Genomic DNA, 26,494 nt, shown 5'->3' on the forward strand with positions numbered 1-26,494 from the left:
TGTATAAATAAGATGTTGTAATTTAACGATCATTAAGCCTTTAAATGCTTTAGTAATTAACATATCAGAAGTAAATAGGTATATCAGAAATCTTCTCCTGTATTTTAAATAATATGAATATTATGCTGTTACACTTAATGACCAAATTTTATAAACGTACAGTAGACCTCAGAGTCTAGTAATGAGAGAATAGTAATGTCGATGTTTTTTTCTATAATACTAAACTATATTATAGAGGTCACAGTATATTCTATGAATTAACTTAATTCAACGCTTGATAGAGCTAGAAAAGAATGAGCGAAATCATAACCTTACGCATAGGCTTATCTGTTGTAGTGACACGAGATGTGAATGATTGTGAATTGGGCCTGTGTGTGTTTGCTTTGACGACACAGGTTAGAGAGAGCGAGGTAGAGTGGAACGCCGCGAAGCCTCCGCGCCCGCGCAGGTACCGCGAGCAGCCAGTCAGAGACACGCGCCCCGCGCGCGCCCGCGTTTTCTTGCCATAACGAGGCCTATACATAACCTGTTTAAGTGAAAACAACATCCATCCAACCTCAAATTCCACAAACAACGCCGACTAATCATCAAAGGGATCACACGACCACAACGCCGCCGGAAGGTCACTCAAACATCGAGCCACGATCGAATTAATTGCGCGAATGCCACGGTCCACAGCCCACACAGCCGGCGTCGTTCCCCTCCTCTGTTCATTCAAGGACCATTCGTTGAACCTATGTTGCTTCAGCACTCGCATGAACGCAATTCTCTCGATTTGGAAATGAGTGTAATAAATTACGCGAAGTGGAGCATCGACTGAGCTGATGACCGTTCGTGAATCAGGCAGAGTTCTTACAATGTCAATCAGCCAGAACGCAGGCCAGTTCAATAAACATAAACAAGTAGGTAAACAAGGCCCGGAACCGGTCAACTTTCCTCCGCGTTATCATCCGCCACCTCCGGCCGCAGCGGGCTCTAAGCTAGCCACTATTGACGCGACCGCTAAGGAGTTTAAACCTCCGTACGTCGGAAAACCTGTCGATCCAAATAAATTCCAGTATCCACTAGGAGTACATGGTCCAATTTCGGGCCCTTACCCAAGTGGCCATTATCCTCCAGTGAAATACCCGCAAGGTTATCCCGCGGGATATCCAGTACCCCCAGCGGCTCTACGCGTCCTGCGTCCTAGTGGTGAGATAATTACAAAAGCAATTGTGCATGAACCCGTGGAAACAACTCGAGCGAGAAGTGCCGACGACACCCAGCGGGTGCAACGCAATCTAGAAGAGGAACAAATACATCGAAGATCTGCAGATATGCTCAAGTTTACAAAACGTATTGATGCTGAGGGTCCCAGACAGTCGAACGACCAGCGGCGACAAATTCAAACACTTTTAGACGAAATAAAAGCATTGAAAGAAGCCAATCGTCGTCTTAGCGAGGACAATCAAGAACTTCGTGATTTGTGCTGTTTTTTAGATGATGATCGTCAGAAGGGGCGTAAACTTGCCCGGGAATGGCAAAGATTCGGCCGATACACGGCGTCTGTCATGCGACAAGAAGTATCGGCGTATCAAAACAAACTTCGGGAGTTGGACGATAAGCAACAGGAATTAATACGTGATAACTTGGAGTTAAAAGAATTGTGCTTGTACCTGGACGAGGAACGGGAAAGAAGCACATGTGTAAACTGTGGCCGAGCGGCGGGGAGGGAAAGGGATGATGGAGACGGCAGTAGCAGCGGGACAAACGCTGAGGAGAATCCTCGACCACCTACATCGTCTGTGCCAATAACCCATCCGCAACTCGCAGAAAGAACTGTTCAGTATGTTCGCGATTTAGAACAGAAAGTGCGTCGGTTAGAGGCTGAAAAGGGCGTGGGTGGAGGTATAAATGAGAGGCCAGAGGCGGTAGTCCGTGCTCTGCAAGTGTTGGAAGTGAGAGAACGAGTAGAGAGGGAACGAAGAAGGCCAGCTCCTGATCTGGACTCGGGGGAACAAGCTTTAGTGAGAGAAATGTGTAATGTAGTGTGGGGAAAATTAGAAGACGTTCCACCTCAAGCTCCGCCTCGTTAAGTGGGTCAGAGAACACCGACTTGTATTTAAAAACGACGTTGTAGTCAGGTGTTTAATGTTGTGCGTAAAATCTATGGGAAGTGAGTGAAAAGTTGTTTAGAATGCTAAACAGTGATTGGAATTTGACTCTATTGAGGTCACAGAGACCGTCGAGTTGTGTTGTGACCTAAAGAATATGTTTAAGGTACTGACCTTGTTTATCAATGAAACTCAAGTGTAGTTGTAAGGACTAATAGTGTGAGTTGAATGTAAGTGATTTAGCTTGCCACAGTCAAACAGACACAATGCCAACTATGTTGCCCAACCTTAATAACAAAAATGGAACCGAAAAGTACAAAACTAGACGTTAAGACTTTAGGCATATAGTTTTAGATCGACATTAATTTAATACAGGTTAAATTAAACTATTTATAACATATTTTTAAGCATTTATGTAAAGAATTAGATTTAACTGTTGTAGTTAATGAGGCTAAAACATTATTTAATAAAATGTCTGTGATCGATCGGTCTCTGCAAGAGCTGGAATTCAGTGTTACTAATAATTCGTGCATAATAAAAATATAATATTTTATATACTTTTTATCTTACAATATGAGAGAGAAAATGAAAGCGGTATTTAAGTATATTTGTAATTAACATTAAAGTTAATAAACTAAGTTAAATTATTACGTAATTGGTGAATTAATTAAAATTATATTTCAAATTATTGATCATTAATTTTGATAAAAATAGTGATGTCTGCCTGCTTAGCCATTTTTTGCGTTTAAATCTAGTCAGCAAACAATATACATTATAACATGAAATGAAAAAATATTTAATAAATTACGATATAATAATTTAGTTTTACAATCAGTTATTTATCTACTAAGACCTCGATACTTTCAGAAGGTAGATTTTTAAAACTAAATATTCACTGTTACACACAGTTACACAGTTATTAGGACAAATTCATGTTTGCCGTATTGCCAAATTCGATGTGGTAACATATTATTTTAGTAAGCATTATTTTATTTTAATAACTTTACACTTATCTAAAATCTTACATTTTCACTTCTGTTTGATCAATTGGTGTTTAATAAAAAATATGTGACATCTACCTTTATTTCCACTTCTGCATAGTGCGAATCAGGCATAATAATCAAGATACTTAATTATTAATATTTAAATATACCTATTTCTGTTCTGATTAAATGTTTTATGTGGTCGTCTTTGTGTGTGTTATATATGTTATATATTTAACGGCATAGAACTTTTAATAATAGGGCTATGAGTGACCGTTTTTATTTTATGGTCAGAAATTCTTGAAAGAATATCTTGATAAAGGAAAAAAACAATGCTATTAAAATGTTTTTTCTTGCCTCGGCTAAGGGGTCTGCAGCTCCTAACCTATCCCCCTTATATACACTCCAACTCAAAGTGTAATTTATTGTGCATAATACTACGTAGGTATACTTTAATATAAAATGATTTTTATATCATTGATATCCAGCTCGCAACCCGCTACCCTGCGCTAATGTTATTAATTTATTATTAGGTACAAATAATTGAACGAAATAAATTATTACTGTTTTCATATTTGTTTTATTATCGACATTTTACATTATTTTAAAGTACGATTCGTTTGTATTAATTTTATTATTATAATGTAAGTGTAAGACATACTATGATATGTGCTATGATATATTAGGAACTTTGTCCATTATTATATATCTAATCGTTTTTTGGGATATTATCAAAAAAATTGAAGTAGGTATTCACTATGAGGTAAGTATAAAAATATAAAATACTCTTTGATAACTATTTGTATAATGATCATCAAATGAAGTAATCAAAAACAACAGAACACGTTTCAAAAATCAAAATATTGAAATATTGTCACAGTTAAATAGATCGTTACCTCGAAATATGGCTGAAGAAAAGGGCGAAGGCCCCGAGGATGTAGATACCATTGGTGTAAGAAATTATTATTGTTAAATTATTATTGAAAATTAACCATTTTATGCCGAAAGCCAATAGGTAAGGAAAGGTTGCAAAGTGGTTTACGGATTAAATTACTTATGAATTTGATTATTTCTGGTAAAGTAAATTAAATTTACTACGTAAGAGAGACAAATTCTTCGTACGCATAGGTTTTTTTTTTTATTTAAATAAGCAAACGAGTATGCAGTACGCGTGATGTGCCGTCCGTGGTATTTGGCACTGATATTCTACAGAACAGAATTCCTCCTTGTAATCATTCACAAATGCATTGGTTTTCCTGAAGAGTACGATGGAACGCTTTGAAAAGTAAATCCGCTTTGCTAAATTTCCCCGACTTTTACCTAAATCAAAAGCACCATTGGCTTATCTTAAAATTATTTTATCTTTGAATTATGCAAAGATTACAAATAAAATGTTAAAACGTTATTTAAAAGTCAAAGAATTTATATTTTATGAATTAATTATTTCAATCGTTCGAATTATTATTTTATCACTTGCGCCTGATAAATGTTAAAAGCAATATAGCAACCACAACTTTAACCTACAGATTTACGTAGGCGGTCGGAACCCAGAAGGCGATCGTCATGGCGAAGGCTGGGCAGTCCTGCCAAATGGAGACTTTTATCAAGGATGCTATTGCCGCGGTATGCGAAATGGGAAAGGCTTGTACGTATTCAAGAATGGTGCCCGATATGAAGGTATAATCTAAGTAAAATTTACTACTCACTTTTTATTTGCCCATTTATTACTGTTGTGTTTTATTATTACGTAAGAATGATAGAGGCAGATCATATAAGAAAATCTTCTACAATTTCCTTATAGATTTAGAAAAAGACAAATCTTTAGATTTATTGCTATTGAGTTCATGGAAATGAATTATTTACTCGTAACACAATTCCTGTTTGCCATCTGATGTCAAAAACACCGATTATTTTTTTTATTAGGAGAATGGCGCAAGGCAATGAAGTACGGAACTGGTCAGATGCTGTACCCAGACGGATCGCGGTACGAGGGAGACTGGCGACACGACCTGAAGCAGGGGTTCGGCGCTTATTACTACCCAAACGGCGACATCTACGAAGGCGCTTGGTTCAAAGGAAAGAGACATGGCCTTGGGACGTACTTTTTCGCGGAATACCAAGTCAAATTCATGGGCACATGGGTGGAGGGAGTCATCGAAGGTCCAGGGCAGATAATATACCCACGCGTTCGGTATCACGGCTCATGGACCCGAGGATTACCTAAAGGCCCCGGGTGCTTCGTCTTCGATACGAACTGCATGCAACATGGGTTCTACTTGCTGATAAAGGATCCGGCTCTCGAAGAATATGGCGAAGGTGAAGAGGAGAAGGAGGATAAAGAACCAAAAGAAGAAAGGTTGGAAGAGGAAGAAGTTGAATTTGATGAAACTGCAGGTGAATTTTAATTTTTGTAGTTGAAACTTTTGGGGCGTTTGAGAAAAATTATGAAAGGGAATTTTCACACCGACATCTTAGGTCGACACTATAGTTTGATAAATACCGGACTACATTTAATTTAGTAATGAAGTTTAGCCAAATAGGTAAGTAACTATGTAAGACTAAGTTTAGTTCGACATAATTAGCTATAGTTTCAATTTTGAAAGTAACAAACCGTTACCGAACTTACATCAGCTAAAACTTTATTTATTTATTAGTTACCTCATATCAATTAGTCTATTAACACCTTAATCTCTTTGGCAATATAAACTTGTTACGTAGCAGCTTTGCTTACTGTTGCGACATGTAAAGAGATACATCTCAACACAAAGGAAAGCCTCCTTTATGGTTGAGAGAGTTAGCAGGACGACCATTGCACCGCGTCTTTGTTGTCTTACATCTCTGGATAAGAAAATTACACCATTGTTCTTTGTGAGGTAATTTTCTCATCAGGAACCATTGCTAATTTTGATGCAATTTAAGTGATTCGGATTCGTTTGCGTGTTGTATTGTTGAGAGGTTTTTTGCTAAAATGTTTCGAACGAGATCGGTTTTTTTATTTTCAACATTTATTCGTGAGGTGACCGTTAAAAATAGTAGTTGTTTCCAAGATTAATAAAGATATATACTTTTGAAACTAAATAACTCAAAAAAGTGGTCATAGAACTCTACATAGGCCTCACATCTATTTTCGTCTTATAACAACATTTTAGGCGCTGATGTTCTGGTTCGAAGGAAAAACAATTACTTATACTAGGCATTCTAATTTATTTGTCAGGGATAGCATCTGTGATCTCAAGTAATATCTATCTGGGGTTGTTTATAGATGATAATAGGCTGTTACCACTTACGCAGGTGGAGGTGTTATTTACGAGTACTCGTAGTACTCAAATTAACAGATCTCCTATTTGACATTATATAAATGTGTGTATTTCATAGGCAAGATAGCAGTGTGGCGTGCTCGCAACGTGACCGCTTACATGGCAGAGTTCCTGCCGCCCGAGCCAGTCCCGCTGCCGGTCCACGACTCGCTGCCCTCCCTGACTGACGAGAGCATCGAGACAGAGGTTCTGCACTTCGAACCGCCTTCAGTATCTTTAGAATACGAGGGTGGTGACGATAATGACTCGTGGTTGTTCCATCGTCAACAGTTCTTAGAGGAAACTGAGCAGAAGGATTAATTCTCTTATCGTCTAGAAGGATTGAATCTCTTGCTAAATAAATCCTTGATTGTTAATTTTGTGTTTAATTTTTTGTTAAAACTTTTACCTACAAGTATACAAGTTAATGGCTATTTCTATTTTAACCAGGAGTTCGAGATAGTTGCCTCCTCTATTTCAAATAAATGTTTTATTTGAGACAAACAGACAACCAATTTAGACAGATTAATGTGATATCATACAAACGAGCAGAAGCTTAGAAAATTACATGTTAGACCTTAATACTATACTATACATGGCAGTTTTTAAATCAAAGTCAAAGTTGCAATAGTATATGCAAGAATCAAACTAAATTTAATTTGAGTGTTACAATAAGTATCCTGGATATAAAAAACTACTACAAAATGAAACACAAGACTATATTCTTAATATATATTTTTCTTTAAATATCAGTTTGTCAGTAAAACAGATAACCAGTATGATAGTATCTATGCTAACCGTAATATTCACATTCCTTAAGTAGATTTTGATATCAGTAGACAATATTAATCAGAATTAGGATTTGCAAGGTACTTACATTAGCAACAGTTATTATATCAACTTTTTCTTTCACTTCGACCATAACATTACATTGATCTGATAGTTCAACATACTGCATTAAGACAAATCTTAACACTTAGTTTTTGAGATGAGCCAAACACACATACTGAGTGTTAATATGTTGATCAGTGAACCTACATATACATATATGTACAATTACATGTATGTATATATTGTTTAATCATAATAAGAATTAGGATTGCTTATTCTTTGGGTGATTGAATAAACAATCGGGTCTCTTTTACTGTATGCACTTGTATATTTAAATAACTCTTACCAAACAGTACGAATAGCTGCCATGCATTGTGCATTTTATATTAAGGTATTATTATATATATACATATATATATATATATATATATATATATATTTGGAATCTTTGTACACTGCCTACTTTAATGCTGCATACACTATTGTAACATTACAAAATAAGCTACTATTCTCCGTTTAACAGTCATTGATTTAATGTTTATTTCTATTAACATGTAACCTACTTGTTTTCAAGTGTTTATATTGTATACATAAATATTAATAGTGTGTCCATCTCAGCCTTGTAACTTATAAAGATGTTGAGTATACATAAAAATTGGGCAGTCATATGACATATTGCGTAATAAATACAAATGAGAAACTTCAAGTAAGTATTCATAAATCATTTAATTATAAATGATCCTTAATTATCATAAGCCTATCATAACATTAGTGTCAAATGGTAAATAATTAAAAATTAGACTATACAAACCTTAATTATGTTTGAGGGTTTTGAGGTTGGCTGTTATTTTGGCCTGCGTTATTATTTTCATATGTGTTCTTATTTTTAAATAGATAAGCGGCAAGGTAGTTGATGGGGTCTGGTGGTCGTTCCTTCGCGAGAGCAGACAGGCCTTGCAGGAGAATTGGGACCACTGTTTGGTCCAGGTACTGTCGTGTGGGAAGAGCATTGAGATCAATCCGGGATTTCCGGTTTGCATTCGTTTCGTTTTCTTTCTCCATTGATATTATTTTCTGGAAAATAGAAATTGTTTATTGGTACTAAGTTTTATTTTACTTTTTATTCCATGAAATACTTCATGCTTCATCTATACTGGTTCTAATACCATTAAAAACTGAAGTAATGGTAGGGTGTCTCCCTGATAAATCCAGAGCTGATTAATTACACATTTATACCTTTTAAAATATTACTAGGATTATACAATATGATATGGTAGTGTATATATTTTAACACACTAAAAACTTGTAAGCAAGAATAGTAATATCTTCTAGTATGTCCGCACGAAGATGAAACATTAATGAACCTTCAACCTTCTGTACATGACAATACTCCCAGTTTCTTAAAGGATACCTAATAAACCTTGTAGTGGTGCGACAGTAGCTGAACCACAAAATTCTATCATCATTCAAAAATTAAAATGATTGAGTCTGTATTAAATATGAAAAGGCAGGACCAAATTTTCAATTCTATTTTTTGATACTGCGTCTTCATGTATATAGGAACTAAAATCATATTTAAATTTATCACATTTTATACTAACCTTTATTGACTCCGGAATTTTGGACGGCGGACGCTCTTCCTTGGGGGCTTGACTTCCTTGCAATGAGCTTTCGGACATCGATTGCAGTTATTTGGAGAGATAACCTATTGCATTAAATACTTTAGGTTAAAAGAAAAATAAATAAATCTACACTACTTAAGCGTAGCCCTCTAATCTAATTGTATCAGTAAGGTGATTTTGTTTTGGCAACCAATCAATCACAAAACAAAACTAAAAATGAAATTGAATTGAAATCTCGAAGTCGAATGTCAAAGTCAAATCTCTGACGGCTTATACCATAGACAAAAGCCTATTGTCTATGGATATTTTATAGACTGTGGTGGTGGCCTTATTTATTGTTCCGAGATTGAGTTAAATCTGTTAAATAATAGTTGACTTTGAGTTCATTATTTAACTCAAAGTCAAACTCAACTCAAATAATTATTTATTATCTATTGACTTTACTAAAATAACATTAAATGACATCTGTGTATCATCTGCATATGGATACCCACAGAATATGTACTTAAGGACTTGTTTACATTAGTAAGACGACAGATGTAATAGGGAATATGCACATGCAGGTTTCATCGCTATTTACATCATGGGAAAGGCTAAATAACCACTTTATAAATATTTTCTGGACTTATTGTGCAAAACCAGTACTATAAACTATAAATACATTATATAGTGTTTTTTCTTTTGCAGAAGATGCGAAAATACGAAAAATGTGGTGCAAGAATATAGGAAACAGAACAGTATCTCCAAAATCGCATTAACATTTGTATTTACTGTAACAAACAATAATTTTAGGTAAATGATTTTAAAATATTGCATTGATCATCTACTTCGTTAGGTACTTATCGACTTCTACAACAAATACTATCATTTGAAACACACAAAATGCATTATAATCTATTATAATATTATAAAGATAGATGAAGATAGGTGATTGGTTGAAGGTGGTAGAACCCTTTGTGGTTCGACTCCGGAGGCACTACCGCCACACCTATTTCTACCTAATAACAGCAGTGTTAGGTGATGCTGTGTTCCGGTTTGAAGGGTGTGGTAGGAGACAGACTTTTCCGAGGCGTTTCAGCTTAGTTCTCAGGGGTAGCGGCGCATCTGTGGCCGACCTTAGGTGGGAATATCTAATCCTATCTGGGGTTGATTACATATGTCCATGGGCGGACTGTATGCTCGTCTGCTACCTATTTTTATCGACGGACAAAAGTTCAAACAAAATCCATTAATAAATCATTTATTTATCATAATTGTCACATGTATCAATAATATTTCCTTGTATATTTATTTGTCTATTTTCCACAATATTAATTTATCCACCATTATTTTTCTATCCTCCGTAATTGCGTAGTATTCCAAGCCTGTTCCAAATTTGAATGTCGCGCCATTCAAAGTACTTGTGATTATAGTTTTTAATAAGTTAAACTAACGAAGATACAATAGATATGCATCCATTTTATAACATTATCATAAAACTACTATTAAATTTATTATAATAAATTACTACTATATCCTATGCCCTAAATTAGTATATTTGTTTATTAATTGTTATTATATGGTATAAATCCATAGATCACCTAGCTCTATAAATACAACTTTATATTATGACGCTAACACTATATTATAAAAAAAAAAGAATATTAACATAATAAGTTATGATCAGTTAAATATTTCCAAATTGACCTATGCATAAAAACCAGTTTATTCATTTTGCTTATTTTAGGTAAATAGTCCGATTGTGCTTTGACAAAACTACTTTCAATCATTGTTCTTGATTATTCCTAATAATACTATGTAGAAAAATCGCACTAGGTAATAAATAACACTGTAGGAATATAGACAAAAACAATTTTTCTCTCAAACAGTTTGAATATCGACGCCGATAAACATCGTAACACGCTGTGCCGTCATTTTTCGATTTGACCAATGGGAATGCGTTTTGCAAATTTGAATTTCGCGCGGATAATTTACGATTTTTGATTAAAGTTTTAAACAATTTAACACGAAATAAAGAAAAAATAATGGTTTAGATGCTTACTAGTGATCGAAGTTTAGATGTAATTTCAGGACCGTAATGTACCGAGGAAAAAAATAACAAGCAAATCTAAATCACATGCATATTCCCTATTGTATGTTTGTTGGAATATGAAAACTATACATAAAATTATTCTAATATTACAAAACCATTTTTGTGGTTTATAATAGATTGGGTTATTTGTGGTTCATGTATAAACCAGTCTATCTATTCCGTTTTAGTTGAATGGGATTTTAGATAAATTATTAGTCTATCTTTTACAACAAAATTGTATGTAAAAGGCATTGGTTTAACGCAAAGTACTAAATTGTGGATAGGTTGAGATATTTTTTGATTTTCCTTTAAGCCCAACATAGTTTGTACTCGCTTTACACAACATAAAGTCATAGATTAGTAACGATACTTCGACGCCTTGAAACTGAATGAAGCCACAAACGGCTTATTGTAGTAAGTTTTTTTTTTGAATCCTTGACAAATAAAAACATTTTTAGAGAAATTTAACAAATAAATAAGTAATTTACGTAATAATTACGTAATTTACGTTATTTACATTATTTTAGGGACATTTTAGCACGGAGACGTGGCAAAACTTTTTTACGAAACTATTTAAATTCTCAAAACTGGGTATATTTTCTTGTTAGGAGTGAGTAATCTTTACTTATCTATGCATAAAGTATTAAAGTATAGTACAATCGGGTAATATTTTTAGGGCTGAACCAACCATCTCGTATAATTATTAGAAAATTTTCATAGAACCTCAGGGTCAGTGCAAACTAAGTAAGAAAAGGAGAAAAATAAACAACAAATAATTTCTTATCCTTTAATAAAGAAAACTTAATTAATTAACAAACTAAAAACATAAATATTTATACAGTTCACACGATTTTTACAACACAGACATAATATTTGTATTAATTTATGGTTTACAAATCTAAAATTAACACAGATAATATTAAAATTAAATCGTTTAACCTGCCAAAATGGCTGATAGGCAAATGTTTATATTTCGTCTTGCCGGTAATATTTCCTTTGAAATCTGTAAATATATTATTATTTATATGATATCGTTATTACTATTGATACCATATGTTTTATTATTATGTATTTTACTATGGCGTTACATTTTTAGGTATTTTGGTTAAAAAATAACGTATCATAAGGATAAGGCTTTATGAGTTTATAATGCACGAAGTACTCGCTAGGTGTCACTGTAGCAGTCTATTCTCTATAGGTAAAACATGCTTCATATCTTTTCAATTCAAAATAAATATAATGTAAAATGTAAGTATATAACGAAAAAAATGAAGCAACTTATTAAGCAATACGTATGACATCTGATCTGATATAATTATGATTATGCAATTTCCAATACCAAAGCCATAGACCAAAGCAAACATTGTAATAGCGTACTATTATGCACGTTTCTACAACCGCAAGTTTAATTTAAGGATTTTTATCAAACTTTAATACAATGAACTATCAATTCTTAAGATTTACATGTTTAAGTTATTAATAGTTTGTAATATTTGATATTAGGGCAAGAATGTTATCAAATTAACGAACATTTTTTTATACGCCAGTGATCTAAATAGATGTTCTGGAGGGGAAAGGGATTTTATTAAAATCTCTGACGAAAAATACACAACATTTTATAGAATTATTTTTTGGCTCCGGTCACTTCCAGCCCATTTCAGGAGGGTTCAATCAAAGTAATCTATGAAAGGATGTATGATGTACATGTAAAATGATATTCCTATAATGATGAGTCCAACTAACATAGTCGGCGGGAACTTCTATAAACAACCCGAAGATGATGTTCTGTCTTTCTTAAAGTTTTTCTTATTATTGGCATAATATTACCTGTAAAGCTGTGTCCATAAAACTGAATAAAATATGATACTACCAATCTCAAAGTCACTTATAGTGATAGCTGTTTTCAATATTTTTGAAGAGAACTAAATTTAATTTCTTAGTGGTCAGCTGCAATATATGTAAAAATACCAACTATGTAGAATATAATGGCCATTTACGCAGTATACTATGCTATAGTAACTATGGACTAGCATAACGAATACAGGATGGGTGGACATTGGAAAATGCTCATACTTTCTATTCAAATAATCAAAACAGACCAACAGCTGCCATACAAATGCAATCAAGTGACATTTTTGACAAATGTGAGAGAGCTTTTGTAGAAACCGAAATGCTTGGATGCGTTTACCACTAAGCTTGGCCTAAACCATCTATGGGATTCTGAATGAGTTAAGACCAGACCAGAATATAGTAGCGTTAACCGTACTATAATACTATAAAGCAGAAATAGTCTGATGATGAATAGTGATTACTTTCTGTTTTGCTTTGTTTTGTAACAAGTAGTATAGGTACTATTTTTGCCCATACGTTACACCTACCAAGATTGAACTATGTCTTTCTCTAATCTTTCTCCTATTAGTCATGTGTCAAGGACTATTAAAAGGTTCACTTGTAACAAATTTTCTTCTTCTCTTTTCACAACCCTTTCCTTCTTACGTCACTTGCACACATCCCTTGACTATTAAAAGACTGTTATTGCTATGAGGGTTTATTATCATATCGTGTCATGTCTACTCTACGTCTAGGTTCTCAAGTAATGGGGTGGTGGCGGCGGCGGTGGCGCGGGGCGGAGTCTCGGCCCCCGCTCCAGCTGCCGCCTCCAGGATGCCATGGCCTCGCTGAGGGTCCACAGCTCCGATAGCAGGGACAGGTCTAGCTGGCGCAGGCTCGCCTGGAAAGAGAAAATGTCACTATTAGTCAATTTCGTTCTAAAGTTGTTTTTATAATATAGGAGTAGTAGACGAGCATGCAGTCCACCTGACGGTAAGTGGATACCGCTGCCCATGGACATCTATAATCAACCCCAGATAGGATTAGATATTCCTACCTGAGGTCGGCCACGGATGCGCCGCTACGCCTGAGGACTAAGCTGGAACGTATGTCTATGTAAAAGTATGTCTTCCTTACCACACCCTTCAAAACGGAACACAGTAGCGCCGCATACTGCTGTTATTAGGCAGAAATAGGTGTGGCGATGGTGCCGCCGGAGTCGAACCACAAATAGTTCTACCACCTTGATTAAAAATCGTAACTGCATGGGGAACGAACCCTAAACCATATTTATTGGATCGGTATAGTGACCGCTGGATTGTCTATATAGTTAAAAAAACAAACAAAATATATCAGGATTCAATTAGCAAAACGAACACGTGATTATCGTAAGAACCGAAGAATTTTAAGTTCGATAAATTAATCCTTCCCATTAACATTCTTTATTCAAATTTGAAAATCACGATACGTAGACTTTCTAAATATAGACATAGTTTAAATTAGATTTATAATGCCGCCATCGTATAATTTAGACGTACGCAGAAAATAATTTCGTCAACGAGAAAATCCCCTCAGCTTTTCTAACTGAAAGCGTTTATTTCTCAGCTGTCGTCAGCAAAAGATCTTTGAGGCGAAGGGAGCCAATTCTACGAAAATTCAATTGCAATCATAATTTTAATTGGATATAGAGGTACTCTATAACTTACGTGTTTTAATTATGTAATGTATACTGATAATAGGTGATTTTTGCGATTTTTAAACGCGGCGGCAGGAATTTAATGGTTCAAATCATAACGTAAGGAAAAAGAGTTATGCCATCTCCATTTGATTCACTCTCTCTCTCTCCCAATCTTTCTCAAACTCTTTTGTTATATATGAATATGGGCACGTGGGAGTATCGAAACTCGAAAATATTATCATTTGAACAACGTGCGCGGATAGTTGTATATAACCTCAATACTGAATTTCATGTGATACCCTGGTGGTTTAAACTCGGCATTTCGGTGTGGGGCCGAGGTTCGAATCCCAGACCTCCGATTTTGCATGCTTATTCGAAATTACTTGGCACTTCCTGATGACTGAAAAGTGACCAAAACGAGACCGAAAACTCCGAAAGGAGATCCGTGCCCAGCAGAGAGACTATAATGGATTGACGATAGGCACGGATAAGCAGGACATACGAATAGAAATAGTCAATCAATTCAACTAGAGGTGATTGCTCGAATTGGCGGTATTACGTCCGAAATAAATACAGACCGGCAGTCGATGTAGGAACTAGGTAATTAGATGGCGACCAGGATGTTAGTCTATAAACAGTGCGTCCAGTTTAGAACTAATGTTAGGTTAGTAAGGTACGTGACTAATCTAAGGTTTAATTTTACACATAGTGCCGGTCTACTCTCAGACAAAAAACGAAGGCGACGTCTCCTGGAACATTGTATTGAAGCACAATTGCACTTGTCTGAATGACGTACCTGTATGGTAGATTTTGTGAATGGTGCGAATGTGAAAATTTTATACTGTGTTGACTTTGTGTTGTCATTTCTTATTTTGATAACGAGCATGCGGTTCATCTGTTGGTAAGCGATCATTGCCTCCTTGTACATCTGTAATTTTATTAACTAGCTTAAAAAATACAGGAATATTAGAGGATACACATTAGGATTCCCTGTGTCGTTGGACACTCAGATAGACGAATACACAAACAAGCAGACCCAGAACACGTATCCAAATTCATCATTCCGATGTCTACCTGGCCGGGGATCGAACCCGAAACCCTTTGCGCGCCAGACCATGGTGACCGGTATGTATTTTCGTGTGGTACTTTATATAATGTAACAATTTATACAAGATCCTTCTTCGTATTGAAAATAACTAAATAACATACTCCGATAAAAATACATCAATTTATCCTATGGTCCGAAAGACCAAATTTGCATAAATAAATGTAATAATTTCTACAATTCAAATACATTTTTATTCGAATAGGCACATCTAAAACATATCTACGAGAGAGTAGATAAGTGTCCCCAATTTAAAAAAATTAATTGGTGGATCCAGCCAAAATGTTTAACGTGAATATGTATGGATTGGGGCCGACCTAACGAGTTTACTTTAGGTACTGCTTGCATAATTGTATAGCAACGAAACCGAATATCCAATAATCCTATATTCACTGGGTAAGCACCTATTACCGGAGTTAAAAATGAATGAAAATGAAATAGCTATAGAAACAATTGATTTTTTATCAAATTCATTGGAAGTTTTGAAAATTAAGGATATTAGTGATTATAACTTAGAATAAAAACAAATAACGAAAGTAATAGGCGTATGAAAAGAACAATAAGCTTAATTAATTATATGTATAAAGGCTATTGTAGTTTTTTCTTTTAACTTTATATGAAAGTTTAAAAAAATGTAAAAAAATATTTAAGATTTTTGTATATTTTTTGTCGAAAAAGTGGGCTGGCTCGATGAACCGCGCTCTCCAGCATGGATGAAGGAAGATCGGGATCTGGCGGTCATCCAGTCAAGTATTCAGTTTAATTTATCTCCAAAAATAAAACAATAAATATGCAAACTCAACATATTGGTCCCACGATAAACTCTACATATTTTTATTCATCTTTTATTAGCGCGGCGTGTATGTAAATCTGTATAAACGGATTTGAAAGTCTCATCCGGTTTTTTTTAATTCTGTGTACTTCGCGAGGTATAATCGCACCACACGAGATTATATTTAATTACGTTGCGTAATTAGCGATTACGGTATGACTATTATCTTTTGTCAATTTCGTAATTTTAAACCTTTCATCTGGCGTTAAGATTTAAGAAAGTGTACCGACGTGAATGCTAATGAGTTTTTTTTTTTTATAACTGATAATTTGTTTCTTACTTTATGATAGGCAGGTATAATGTTTTTTTTAAATAGGATTTATTTAGTAAAAGAGCATGCAGTCCGCCGGATGTAAAGTGGTCACTACCATCTATGGAAATTTGGTTTGGTAATAAATTGTAACTATTCAATAAAAACGACAGCAAACCAACTTGAGGTCGGTCACAATTGTGTTACTCCTGAGACTAATTTAAATTACAATTGGTCCCTTATTATTGGGGGAGAATAACAGTGAAGGAAAACATAATGAGGCAACCTACAATTCTGCAAGTTCTTAGAAAAAAATCAAATACGTGTGAAGTATAACATTTCATTCGCATTTGGCCAGCGCCGTGGACTTTGGCCTGAACCCTATCTCACTCAAAGCCTTTACACGAGCTTTAGCGAGTAACGGTCACCCGTCGTTACGTATGGGGTGGAGACCCTATGTGTGGAGAAACATAATGAATAACACAGTATATAATATAATATGTGTAGTAGTTATAAGGTTGGCTGGTTTACCCACCTCATTTCCATAAACAAAGAAAATGACTTCAAATGTGTAGTTTTAATATTCTTAACGAGCGTCCGGCGCGCGGTTCCCTCCACGTTAAAACCTCGTCTGGGGTTTTTATAATTACGTTCCTAAGTTAAAAATTGTAGACCTATCTTGGATAATTTGGGGATTAATATAAGGATATTACGTTTTGTAAGTATCTCTTACAAATAGATATTATACTTTTAGTAATATATAGTTGTATTATGTAGATGTTTTAATAATATAGAAATAAACATGAAATAGATTTTTATAGGAGAACAAGTGGCCTAAATTATTATTCTGAGATTTAATAATTAATTAATCAAAAATTATAATTATAATTAATTAATTAAATTAGGATTTAATAATTTTAAAATTTCGCGGTCAGTTTAAACTTTAGGTGGCGAATTATTTCAGATTTGTGTTTCAAAAAACCAAGATTTTTTTCGTATTCTCAGAAAACCCTTTCATTTGATAGCTTACATGCGAGCTAACGTCACAATTGACATAAAATCATGTATAAAAGCTTTTAATAAAAATCGGTCGGTATCTTTAATCATAAGACAGTCAATTTAATGAACACATAAATTCGTACTTATTCTGGAATACACTGGAAACATACAGTCAATTTTATTTGTATGTGTATACCAAATCCTGAATTTAAATACTACGTAGGCGTGATAAATAATTCGTAAAACTATTGAATGCCATAAACGTCGGAAGATTCCGGTCGATGTTCGCCCACGCATTAAATATTATATTACTATGAATGTTAATATGAGGATGTCGTAAACTACTTACCCAGAATGTATTTAGTATTAGAAAAATTAAATTTATATTTTGATTGATATCTGATTGCATTAGGTATATTATGACGCATTCTTGCATATACGATAGTCTTGATACTGACGGAGAAGATTTTATATAGGGTTGAGAATAATCTACCAATATTAAACTGCTTTATACAATAGATAAGAAAGGGAGAAGGATCCTGAGAATACGAAAGAGATGGACTTAAAATTAGGTAAAGCTAATTTATCAGAGCTTAATTGTCGGTCTATTTTTGTAATTTTCGCTGCGCATGGAGAAAGGCGGAGATACAAAGGAGGGAGGAGGGGAAAAAAACAAGTTAAACGTTGTGAAGATGAATTTTGAAGGAGCATTGGAAGCAGTGGAGGCATTATGTTTACATTACGTCTTATTACGATTTAATCAATTAGGCTTTGTTCTCTAAACTTCACTTTCCACACGAACAAATCGAAATCCATACTACTTCACAACAAAAAGCATTCATTGCAACACAACCAACCGTTAAACAACGTCCGATGTACGTGTAAATCATATTCTACTGAGATTTGTGCAAAAAAGACGATTCCATGATAACGTATGAGTCACGAGAATTGCATTTTCCACATAGCGGGAGAGATTGGCAGGAAAAGAGGGAAAGTGCGTGCTGCGTGCTCCACGCTCGGTCGGAGATGACGATCCGCTCGTAAGTAAATAACTTGACAGTTGGAGTTACTAGTCGTCGAAGACCATAAGTAAATATATTAACGGTTCGTATATACTAATCCTTGATCGAAGTTTTATCCCATTTTTAACACGTTTTTTTGTTTATTGTTGATCGAAGGGTTGGATACGATGGATATACATTATTTTCTACTATAATAGTTGATTAGAGCCAAGAGATTGTTCGAATTAATATTAAAGTTGGAAAAAGTTGCTTAATCTTGGTATATCATGTAATTTAAGTATATAAATATTTGGGTGTCTTTTTAAACTAGATAAAGACATTATGTTTTTCTTGGACCCCTAATTCATTTTTTAATAAATGTAAAAAGTTCATATATAGTACCTGTTCATATTAATTACTTGATTGATTGAGTATATTAAATATACTGTTTTATCTATATCTTATACCACAGTCCAGCGTAGGCGCGAGCCAGAAATTTTTCCGAACTCTTACTTTTGATTAAATTCTTAGTCGAAGCAAATATATATTTGCATCTAATTCAGTCATATCAGTTACAATTGAGGCACAGGCAACAAATGACTATGACTCAATAGAATATCAGTTCATCTTTCTATAACCGAATGACTCAACCGAATATCGATGGTTGCTCTGCGATTTAACTATGCCAATTCGATTTAGTATTTTTCAGGCCAAGTGCGGGATTGTGCAAACGGTGGGCTAACTAATCTTGTCAATGATGTCAAGGGGCATAGCAGCGTGACATGGCAGCGACCTTTAATCGGTACTCAATATGTAATGTAGCTATTTGAAAGGTTATATTTACAGACATAAATAAAACCACGTCTTGTGAATCATGGGGTCGGCCAAAACTTATGTTTTCATTGCATACAAGCTCACACAACCAGGGGATCTCTGATGGCAGTGGAACAATTGGAAAAGAAAAGTATAATGTTTTAATTTTTGGAAACAGCGTTTTGGTAAGCGTCATGCCGTTCTGACATCTAGACGATTCGACTCGAGTAAGGCAGACTTTTAAATGGCGAATTTTTATTTTTGTTTCAGGTTTGGATGTTTGAGTACATATTAGAGTTTGTGTGTGATAAGTCAGTGTATTTTTGAATAAAATATCAAAACATTGAAGTAAAAATTCATCATTGTTATGAGGCAGTTAAATTTAGCAATCTTCCATAAGCTTACACACAAGTTATTAAAGGTCACACTAAAACATCAAATGCGGGTAGATATACATTCTATGGAAACACTTAATAAATCATTTTTCTCGTAGACAGCAAACGATGAACATGACGATGGAGATGAAACACGATGTAAACACGACGTCTGCCAGATTATTCTCGTCCGAACAAACAAATCGACAATGAGGGTATCTGGGAAACGTGTCAAGGTCGTGAGACTGGATTCAATTCGGCTCTGAATTAATTCCATTGTATTGATAATTAAGATACATAGTAATTGCGCCATTGTTTAATTTAATTTAGTTATGAATATTAAGTAAGCGAAAAAAATCTGTGTTACAAGTCTTACTTTTGTCTGTAAATATATTTAATAAATACAATTTTACGACACAATCATTTAAAACGTGGGGGTTAAATGAATGTGTAGTCTAAAAAGTAAAAAAAGTACTTAATCCGTGTACTAAGAAACTATTATTATATTGTTATTGGTAATGCTCAATTCTTCAGTTCAAAATTTAATTTAAACGATATTTTTTCAGGAGAATTTAGTGTTTAAAAAAGTTTTGATACTATACCAAAGTTAAGTTGTTACATTGTTGGTGTGAGAAAATTACGAAGGCTTCCCCTTAACTAATTCACTTGAAGCAATCAATAAGGTTCCTTTACGTGTTCAGTGGTCATTTTAACACCAGTTAGATTTCGTTAGGATAAAGCACAATAAATATGTATATTGCGGCGTCGACTGAGGGTGTTGTAATTAGGGATGGCAAAAATCCAATAATATAATAGAAAAAATATGTTCGTATGTAGATCTAGAATCTCGAAATAAAAGTAAATAGATACATTTCATAAAGATTCAAACACACAAAAAACAGTACCCAGAGAACTGAAATCTAATCTGTCTGGCCGGGTGCAAACTCAGCAATTCTTATAATCAAAGATTTATTTTTATGAATTATTTTTTAACTATGTCCTATCTACCATCTAGTCCTCAGGGCGTAGTGGCGCATCTGTGGCCGAACTCTGGTAGAAATTTAAAGTTATCAGGAGTTGATTACAGTCCATTGGAGGCAGTAGCCATTTACCATCACATCCACACTTACCATCAGGTGGATTGCATATTTGTTTACCACTTCTATATTATGTAAAAAGTTCTCGAAGTCGACAACCCTACTGATGATACTCGATATAATTAAATTAGGAGTGCGGGCAGTTGCGAACCCTCGTAGACTGGACGTTATTGAGTGAGTTATTCAGTTATCTCGACGCTGTTAAAATATTAAATAACTTTATATCTAGAATTGAATAATTTCCACAACAATAAGGGTCATTTCAATCAAAGTCATGTAAATTAATTCGGACTTAATTATATTACTAAATTTCTGTTTCGCACCATATACTAAAGTAAAATGTACTAAAGTGTTACCCACTAAAAATACGTGAGGCCGCCCATGGTAATCAATCTCAGATAATATAGGGGTTCAAACATATGTTGTCCACAGATGCGTTATTACTTCAGAAGACTAAGTTGGAGTTAAGCGGAATACAGGAGTTCTTAGCACTGCTGTTATAAGGCAGAAATAGGTGTGGCGGAATATGACCACAAAGCGTTCTACCATCTTAAATAGTATGTAGAGTTTACATCGACACAAGTTACTATAATAATAAGAATCAACATGATAGCGGCAGGCAATGCCGATAAAAAAATGAAGCTTTTGTTTGCCTTGCTTTGTTAATTTGTACGTATGTGTACAACTATAACTTAATATAGAACGCCTGACAGTATCTGTAAATCCCCAATGATAACCTTCATCATTATGTAGTTGTAAAATAATCATTGAACATCTGTAGCATGCTGTTCTTTTATCAAACTCTCATATCAAAGACGGTCATCTAGGATTATCATGCGTCAGAAGTTGTCAGGATATGTCCAGCAATTCAGGATCTTACGAGTGAAAAAAATGAGACACTAAATGTAGTTTTCTATACACTTAACCCTACACTTTTGGATATTGGTATTTCACCATTGGAAATCAAGCTCGAAACCTTTGGCGCATCGTAAGTTTTTTTTGGCTCCACTAAAATAACCGATTTCTTTTTAAAATTCCAGCTCTTTATCCAATATCAAAATGACAAAATGGTCACCCCAACACCAAAACTCAACTCCCCGTGTTGTTGTTACAGTCAGTTCAAAGGAAACCCCCTGTTATTGCGCGACGTCCGCCCCATTGTACGGAACCGTCTAAATCCGTCCGTACGCGGAACACGGAGAACCTTAGCGGTGATTGTTTAGAACTGTTCCTACATATTTGTTTTGATCACAACGATGAAAATAGGTAACGTTTTCTAGGGTAAATTTAAGGTAAGGTAGACACTAGAGAACTGCGCAATTTTGAAGTTGACCATAACTGTGACTTCGAAATTGTAACCACAAATCTATAGATATTAAGCGACTTGTTTTTAATGTAAAATATTACATTAATTGTAAATAGGTTCAATAGTTAATATTGGATGTTTGTGGAAAATTTAGTTACGGCTGAACTTTTCGAAATCACTTAAATTTGTTACGTCGTAAACTTTTAAGAAATGAGCAAAAGTAATAAAAAATTGGGTATTAGTAGAAATAAGAATATTTTGATCCATAAAACAAAATATAGTACGAACACGCATATACGCATTAAAATACGCGCACCTAAGGAAATCAAACACCATAATTAACCTGATATGCAAGTGTGTTGATATCTTTTAATCAAAACTATTTTTTAGGTTAAATAATATTCCTTTGCGCGTTCTTTTCTTTTATTTAATGAGCAATTAAATATTCCTTACAAAAATATACCCGACATATACGTAAGGTACTTATAAAACAAGGATCGTATGAAGTTAACCGAATCACGTGCGTGTTCTTCATGGAACATAAAACTCGTGCGTAATAAGGCGTTAATTTCTCTCGGGGATGGTATTTTATCTCCAAAAGAAAGGTTATCCCTTATTAGGTTATAAAAGTATCCTCGTGTATCTCACACAAAATTACTTGTACATTACTTGCACAGTTTTTTATGCAGAGTTTTCATAATTCATAATTCTTTATTTGCATAGAATAAGGTTAACAAAGGTCTTATAGTTACAAATTCCTCTCATTCTGCAAATTTTTTACACATAATAATTAAAAACAATTTACAATTGTCAATATTTAAAATAATTGATTGTAATATACGTAATTTGAATATTATACAGTTATTGATGTCAAGGAGCATTAGTTACATTATATAGTCATTAAATGAAGTTTGTATGTCAATTTTCCTTAAATCTAAATAATCTTTAACACAATAAAAACATTTAAACACAAGCCATAATGTCAATTTGTTTTTAAACTGATTGTATGTCAATTGTTTTATGGCATCGGGTAACATATTATAAATTTTTATTGCCATGAAATGAGCGTTTTTTTTGTACAGACTTAGGGCACAATTAGGGACTAGCAATTTGTTTAGACGTCGTGAGGGCCTAGTACTGTACTCTGAAACCTTCGTGAATTGGTCGGGATGTCTGTGTACTAATAGGCAAATATTTCTGATATATAGTGAAGGCAGAGTTAGTATCTTATACTTTTTGAATAGTGGTCGGCAGCTGTCCAACCAGTGCGCGTTGCATATTGCACGTATGCATTTTTTTTGCACCCTGAATGCTTGAATCGCGTATGATGAATTACCCCAAATTATCAGACCGTAGTTCAGTACCGATGATACATAGCCGTGGTATGATACATAGCAGTTTTTTCTTCTACAGTAATAAAGATTAGCATGCAGTCTATCTGATGGTATGTGATCACTGCTACCTATTGATATCGGTAATGAACCCCAGAAAAGATTAAGTCTTTCCTTGATTGATTAGGTTAGGTTAGGTTAGGTTAGTTATTACCCCTGAAAACTGACTCAAAATTAGAATTTAAATTAAAAATTATTATTTAAATGTTTATCTGGGAATCGAATCCAAAACCCTCTTCATTGCACCTATCGATCCCCGGTTTTCATGATCTAATAACCCAACCCCACTCTAGGCATTGTTAAACGGCCATTGAACAAACAAACACCGCCTTAGGCTATATTGCATAACGCTATTCATAACCAATAAGCAAGTCTATGCAAAAAGTTACCGGCTATTCGCCCTAGGGCAACGATTAGCTCGCATTCAAACTTTCCTTCCTCCATCGTTATTTGATCGGCAAACCACCGCGGAAGGCGTAAGTGGATATGTAGGAACCTGGTGTGTTCGCTTAAGAAATTTTCAAAATGAGCTTGGGTTTTTAGTGACTGTTTTATTTTTATGTCAGAGAATATCTCTAAGCTCAAGTTTTATGAAGGATTATTTATCTATACTTCTATACTAATATTATAAAGAGGAAAACTTTGTTTGTTTGTTTGATTGTAATGAATAGGCTCAAAAACTACTGGTTCGATTTTAAAAATTCTTTCACCATTCGAAAGCTACATTATCCACGAGTAACATAGGCTATATTTTATAGAAAATATATTTGATAAATAGATTTTCCGGCAGTACAAAGTTTGCCGGGTCAACTAGTTATGTATAAAATACATTGTCCTAGCTAGTTATGAGTATATATGATGTACACGCTATTCGTTCAGGAGTTACAAGACTTTATAAACATAAATACTGAAAATCTAGATATTTACTAAAGTCGTAAAGATGGTAAAACCAATAGAATTTCAACTGTAGCTTCACATCCAACACACCTATTTTTGCCCAGTTCTGGTTTGACGGGAGGTCTTAAGGAAGGGGTACTAACTTACTCTTAAGCAATCATGTCTAACCTCTTAATATCTTAATAAATCTTAAATCTTAATAAACAACTGTCATCAGGTTGATGCTGCTTTGCTGTTATAATTCCATAAAAAAGTCTCCGTGTCCTGTACCATTCATTTGTTAGCACATGAGATTTGTATTAAAGGTTTTGTAGTATTAGGTCGTATTTTCGTAATGGTTAACTCATTACATAACAATATGTGTTTAGAATGGAGTTGAAGATAGTAGTCGGTAAAACCCATTTACGCTCTTACAAAACTTTTCCCTCTAACGGTGTTTCATCACAGAAGCGCTGTAGGTCCCGGCGCCGGCGCCTCTGGGACTAACAATCAACACACCTCACTACAAAACCGACTTCATTCTAATATCACAGTTATCTACATAACCCTAAAGACCACTGCCGTTTAACGTTCATGACAAGGATGCAAACACCCACACTACTAATTTGAATTCAATACGGCCCTTCGAGAATATTACGATACTACACGATAGGCGTCCTTTCACCTCAAAATCGGCGCTAGTAATATTTACCACTACAATAACGTACCGTAAATTCCTGAGGGCAACGAAGATCCGTTGATTCGTTCAAGTTTTTGCTTCTAACAGTATTCCCATACAAGGACGCTGGCACGACTGGGAATGCAATAAATCGTGACTTATTTAAATCCAGCCCCTCCTTACGATAGGAATAAGTGTCGATTATAAAATACAACGCGTGCGACCGCAATTATATTCTCCGTTTATAATGTTTATTGAATTCGCAATATTAAAATCGAAAGACGAAAACATAGTCAACATAGATTACAGAATTAGTTTGGTCGGGTACATTTAGAGAACTAGCACCAAACCAACAACTGACGATCACGCCTCAAAAATTGGACCACAAATGTTTTTCGACCAAATGTATTGATGACGTGAAGACAACTGGACGGAAAGCCCTGAATTCAGAATAAACAAAACCGATCGGAATGGTGCCAATTACGCGGTGTATACGTCCAGTTGTAGACCTAGAAATACATTTGTTTACGTGATACAGACCTTTATCGATGACATCCGTTACAATTAAAAACCGTGTTTTATAAAAAAAAACGACAGAATATTCGCAGCATTCCAAAAGGCATGCCAATTGATATCTGTCACACTATCTTCTCTGTTTATCACAGATGTTTTTAACGGCCTTCTAAATCATTTTTAGATTCATTTTCCTTAAGTCTCTTAGGATTTTCTATCCAGTGTTTATATAATCTAACAACCTTACATAAGGCTCTGTGTCCAGGACGGCAAAGCTATGAATCGCCCACGTGCTCACCTCATTTGAATTCAATCAGATCCATCAAGAATGCAATGAGTTATTATAATTATTGTTTATTGTTCCAACTCGGAAGAGGCTATCGATTGTTTACTGAATGGACATTCCTTACGACAATTACGGATTTGTTTTGTAAACAGTATTATAAAAGTTAATGATGGAATTTTCATGTTATGAGATTAGATTAGTATGATTCTTAACACCTTCATATTTACGCAGGTTAAGATCGTATATAAAGTATGGTTGTGAAATTAATTGTTTGAAAAGCATCACGAGAAATACTAAAGGCGAGAGAGTTCTGTAATGAAAAATCTCTAAGGTGTGACTTAGCTAGCGTAGTAGACTAGTGCCTAAAACATTCTCATTTTGTAAGGAGATCTGTACACAGCATTTGGATCAAAGGTAATGACGAAAACTCTATAAAATATAACAGTAAAGGTGTATAAGGCAACACAAACTAATATTTCCCAAGAAAGTTATTACGAAAGGAACAAATGAAATCCTCTGGTTTAGAAGGAAATAAAAATATCGAAATATATACGAATGTAATTCTCTT

General features: G+C 34.6%; 3 protein-coding genes across 3 annotated transcripts in view; 2 read left to right on the forward strand and 1 right to left on the reverse strand.

Annotated features, from left to right (window-relative positions):
- Positions 1–456: 456 nt before the first annotated feature.
- Positions 457–3,646, forward strand: Ccdc85 (coiled-coil domain-containing protein 85). The gene has a single exon (XM_073082626.1). The coding sequence runs from the start codon at positions 825–827 to the stop codon at positions 2,073–2,075; it is 1,251 nt and encodes a 416-aa protein (XP_072938727.1). The 5' UTR covers positions 457–824; the 3' UTR covers positions 2,076–3,646.
- A 257-nt stretch (positions 3,647–3,903) lies between these two features.
- Rsph1 (Radial spoke head protein 1) lies at positions 3,904–6,749 on the forward strand. The gene is made up of 4 exons (XM_073082864.1): positions 3,904–4,028; positions 4,603–4,753; positions 5,000–5,470; positions 6,452–6,749. The coding sequence occupies exons 1-4, from the start codon at positions 3,981–3,983 to the stop codon at positions 6,691–6,693; spliced, it is 912 nt and encodes a 303-aa protein (XP_072938965.1). The 5' UTR covers positions 3,904–3,980; the 3' UTR covers positions 6,694–6,749.
- Positions 6,750–13,428: 6,679 nt separating this feature from the next.
- Positions 13,429–26,494, reverse strand: part of LOC140749466 (anaphase-promoting complex subunit 11-like) — a 59,174-nt gene continuing 46,108 nt past the window's right edge. Inside the window, exon 3 of the mRNA XM_073082508.1 lies at positions 13,429–13,627. Within this exon, the coding sequence (XP_072938609.1) occupies positions 13,478–13,627 (150 nt within the window). The 3' untranslated portion in view covers positions 13,429–13,477. The remainder of the gene's footprint in view (positions 13,628–26,494) is intronic.

Source organism: Epargyreus clarus, unplaced genomic scaffold (genome assembly GCF_041222505.1).
Source record: "Epargyreus clarus isolate Ecla_fem2 unplaced genomic scaffold, WU_Ecla_fem_2.2 ptg000018l, whole genome shotgun sequence".
NCBI lineage: Eukaryota > Metazoa > Arthropoda > Insecta > Lepidoptera > Hesperiidae > Epargyreus > Epargyreus clarus.

Excerpts from the sequence above, each read along its gene's own strand:
- Ccdc85 (XM_073082626.1), top strand. The coding sequence starts at position 825 with ATGACCGTTCGTGAATCAGGCAGAGTTCTTACAATGTCAATCAGCCAG.
- Rsph1 (XM_073082864.1), top strand. The coding sequence starts at position 3,981 with ATGGCTGAAGAAAAGGGCGAAGGCCCCGAGGATGTAGATACCATTGGT. Across the intron at positions 4,754-4,999 it reads GAATGGTGCCCGATATGAAG|GAGAATGGCGCAAGGCAATG; the intron begins GTATAATCTAAG and ends TTTTTTTATTAG. Across the intron at positions 5,471-6,451 it reads TGAATTTGATGAAACTGCAG|GCAAGATAGCAGTGTGGCGT; the intron begins GTGAATTTTAAT and ends TGTATTTCATAG.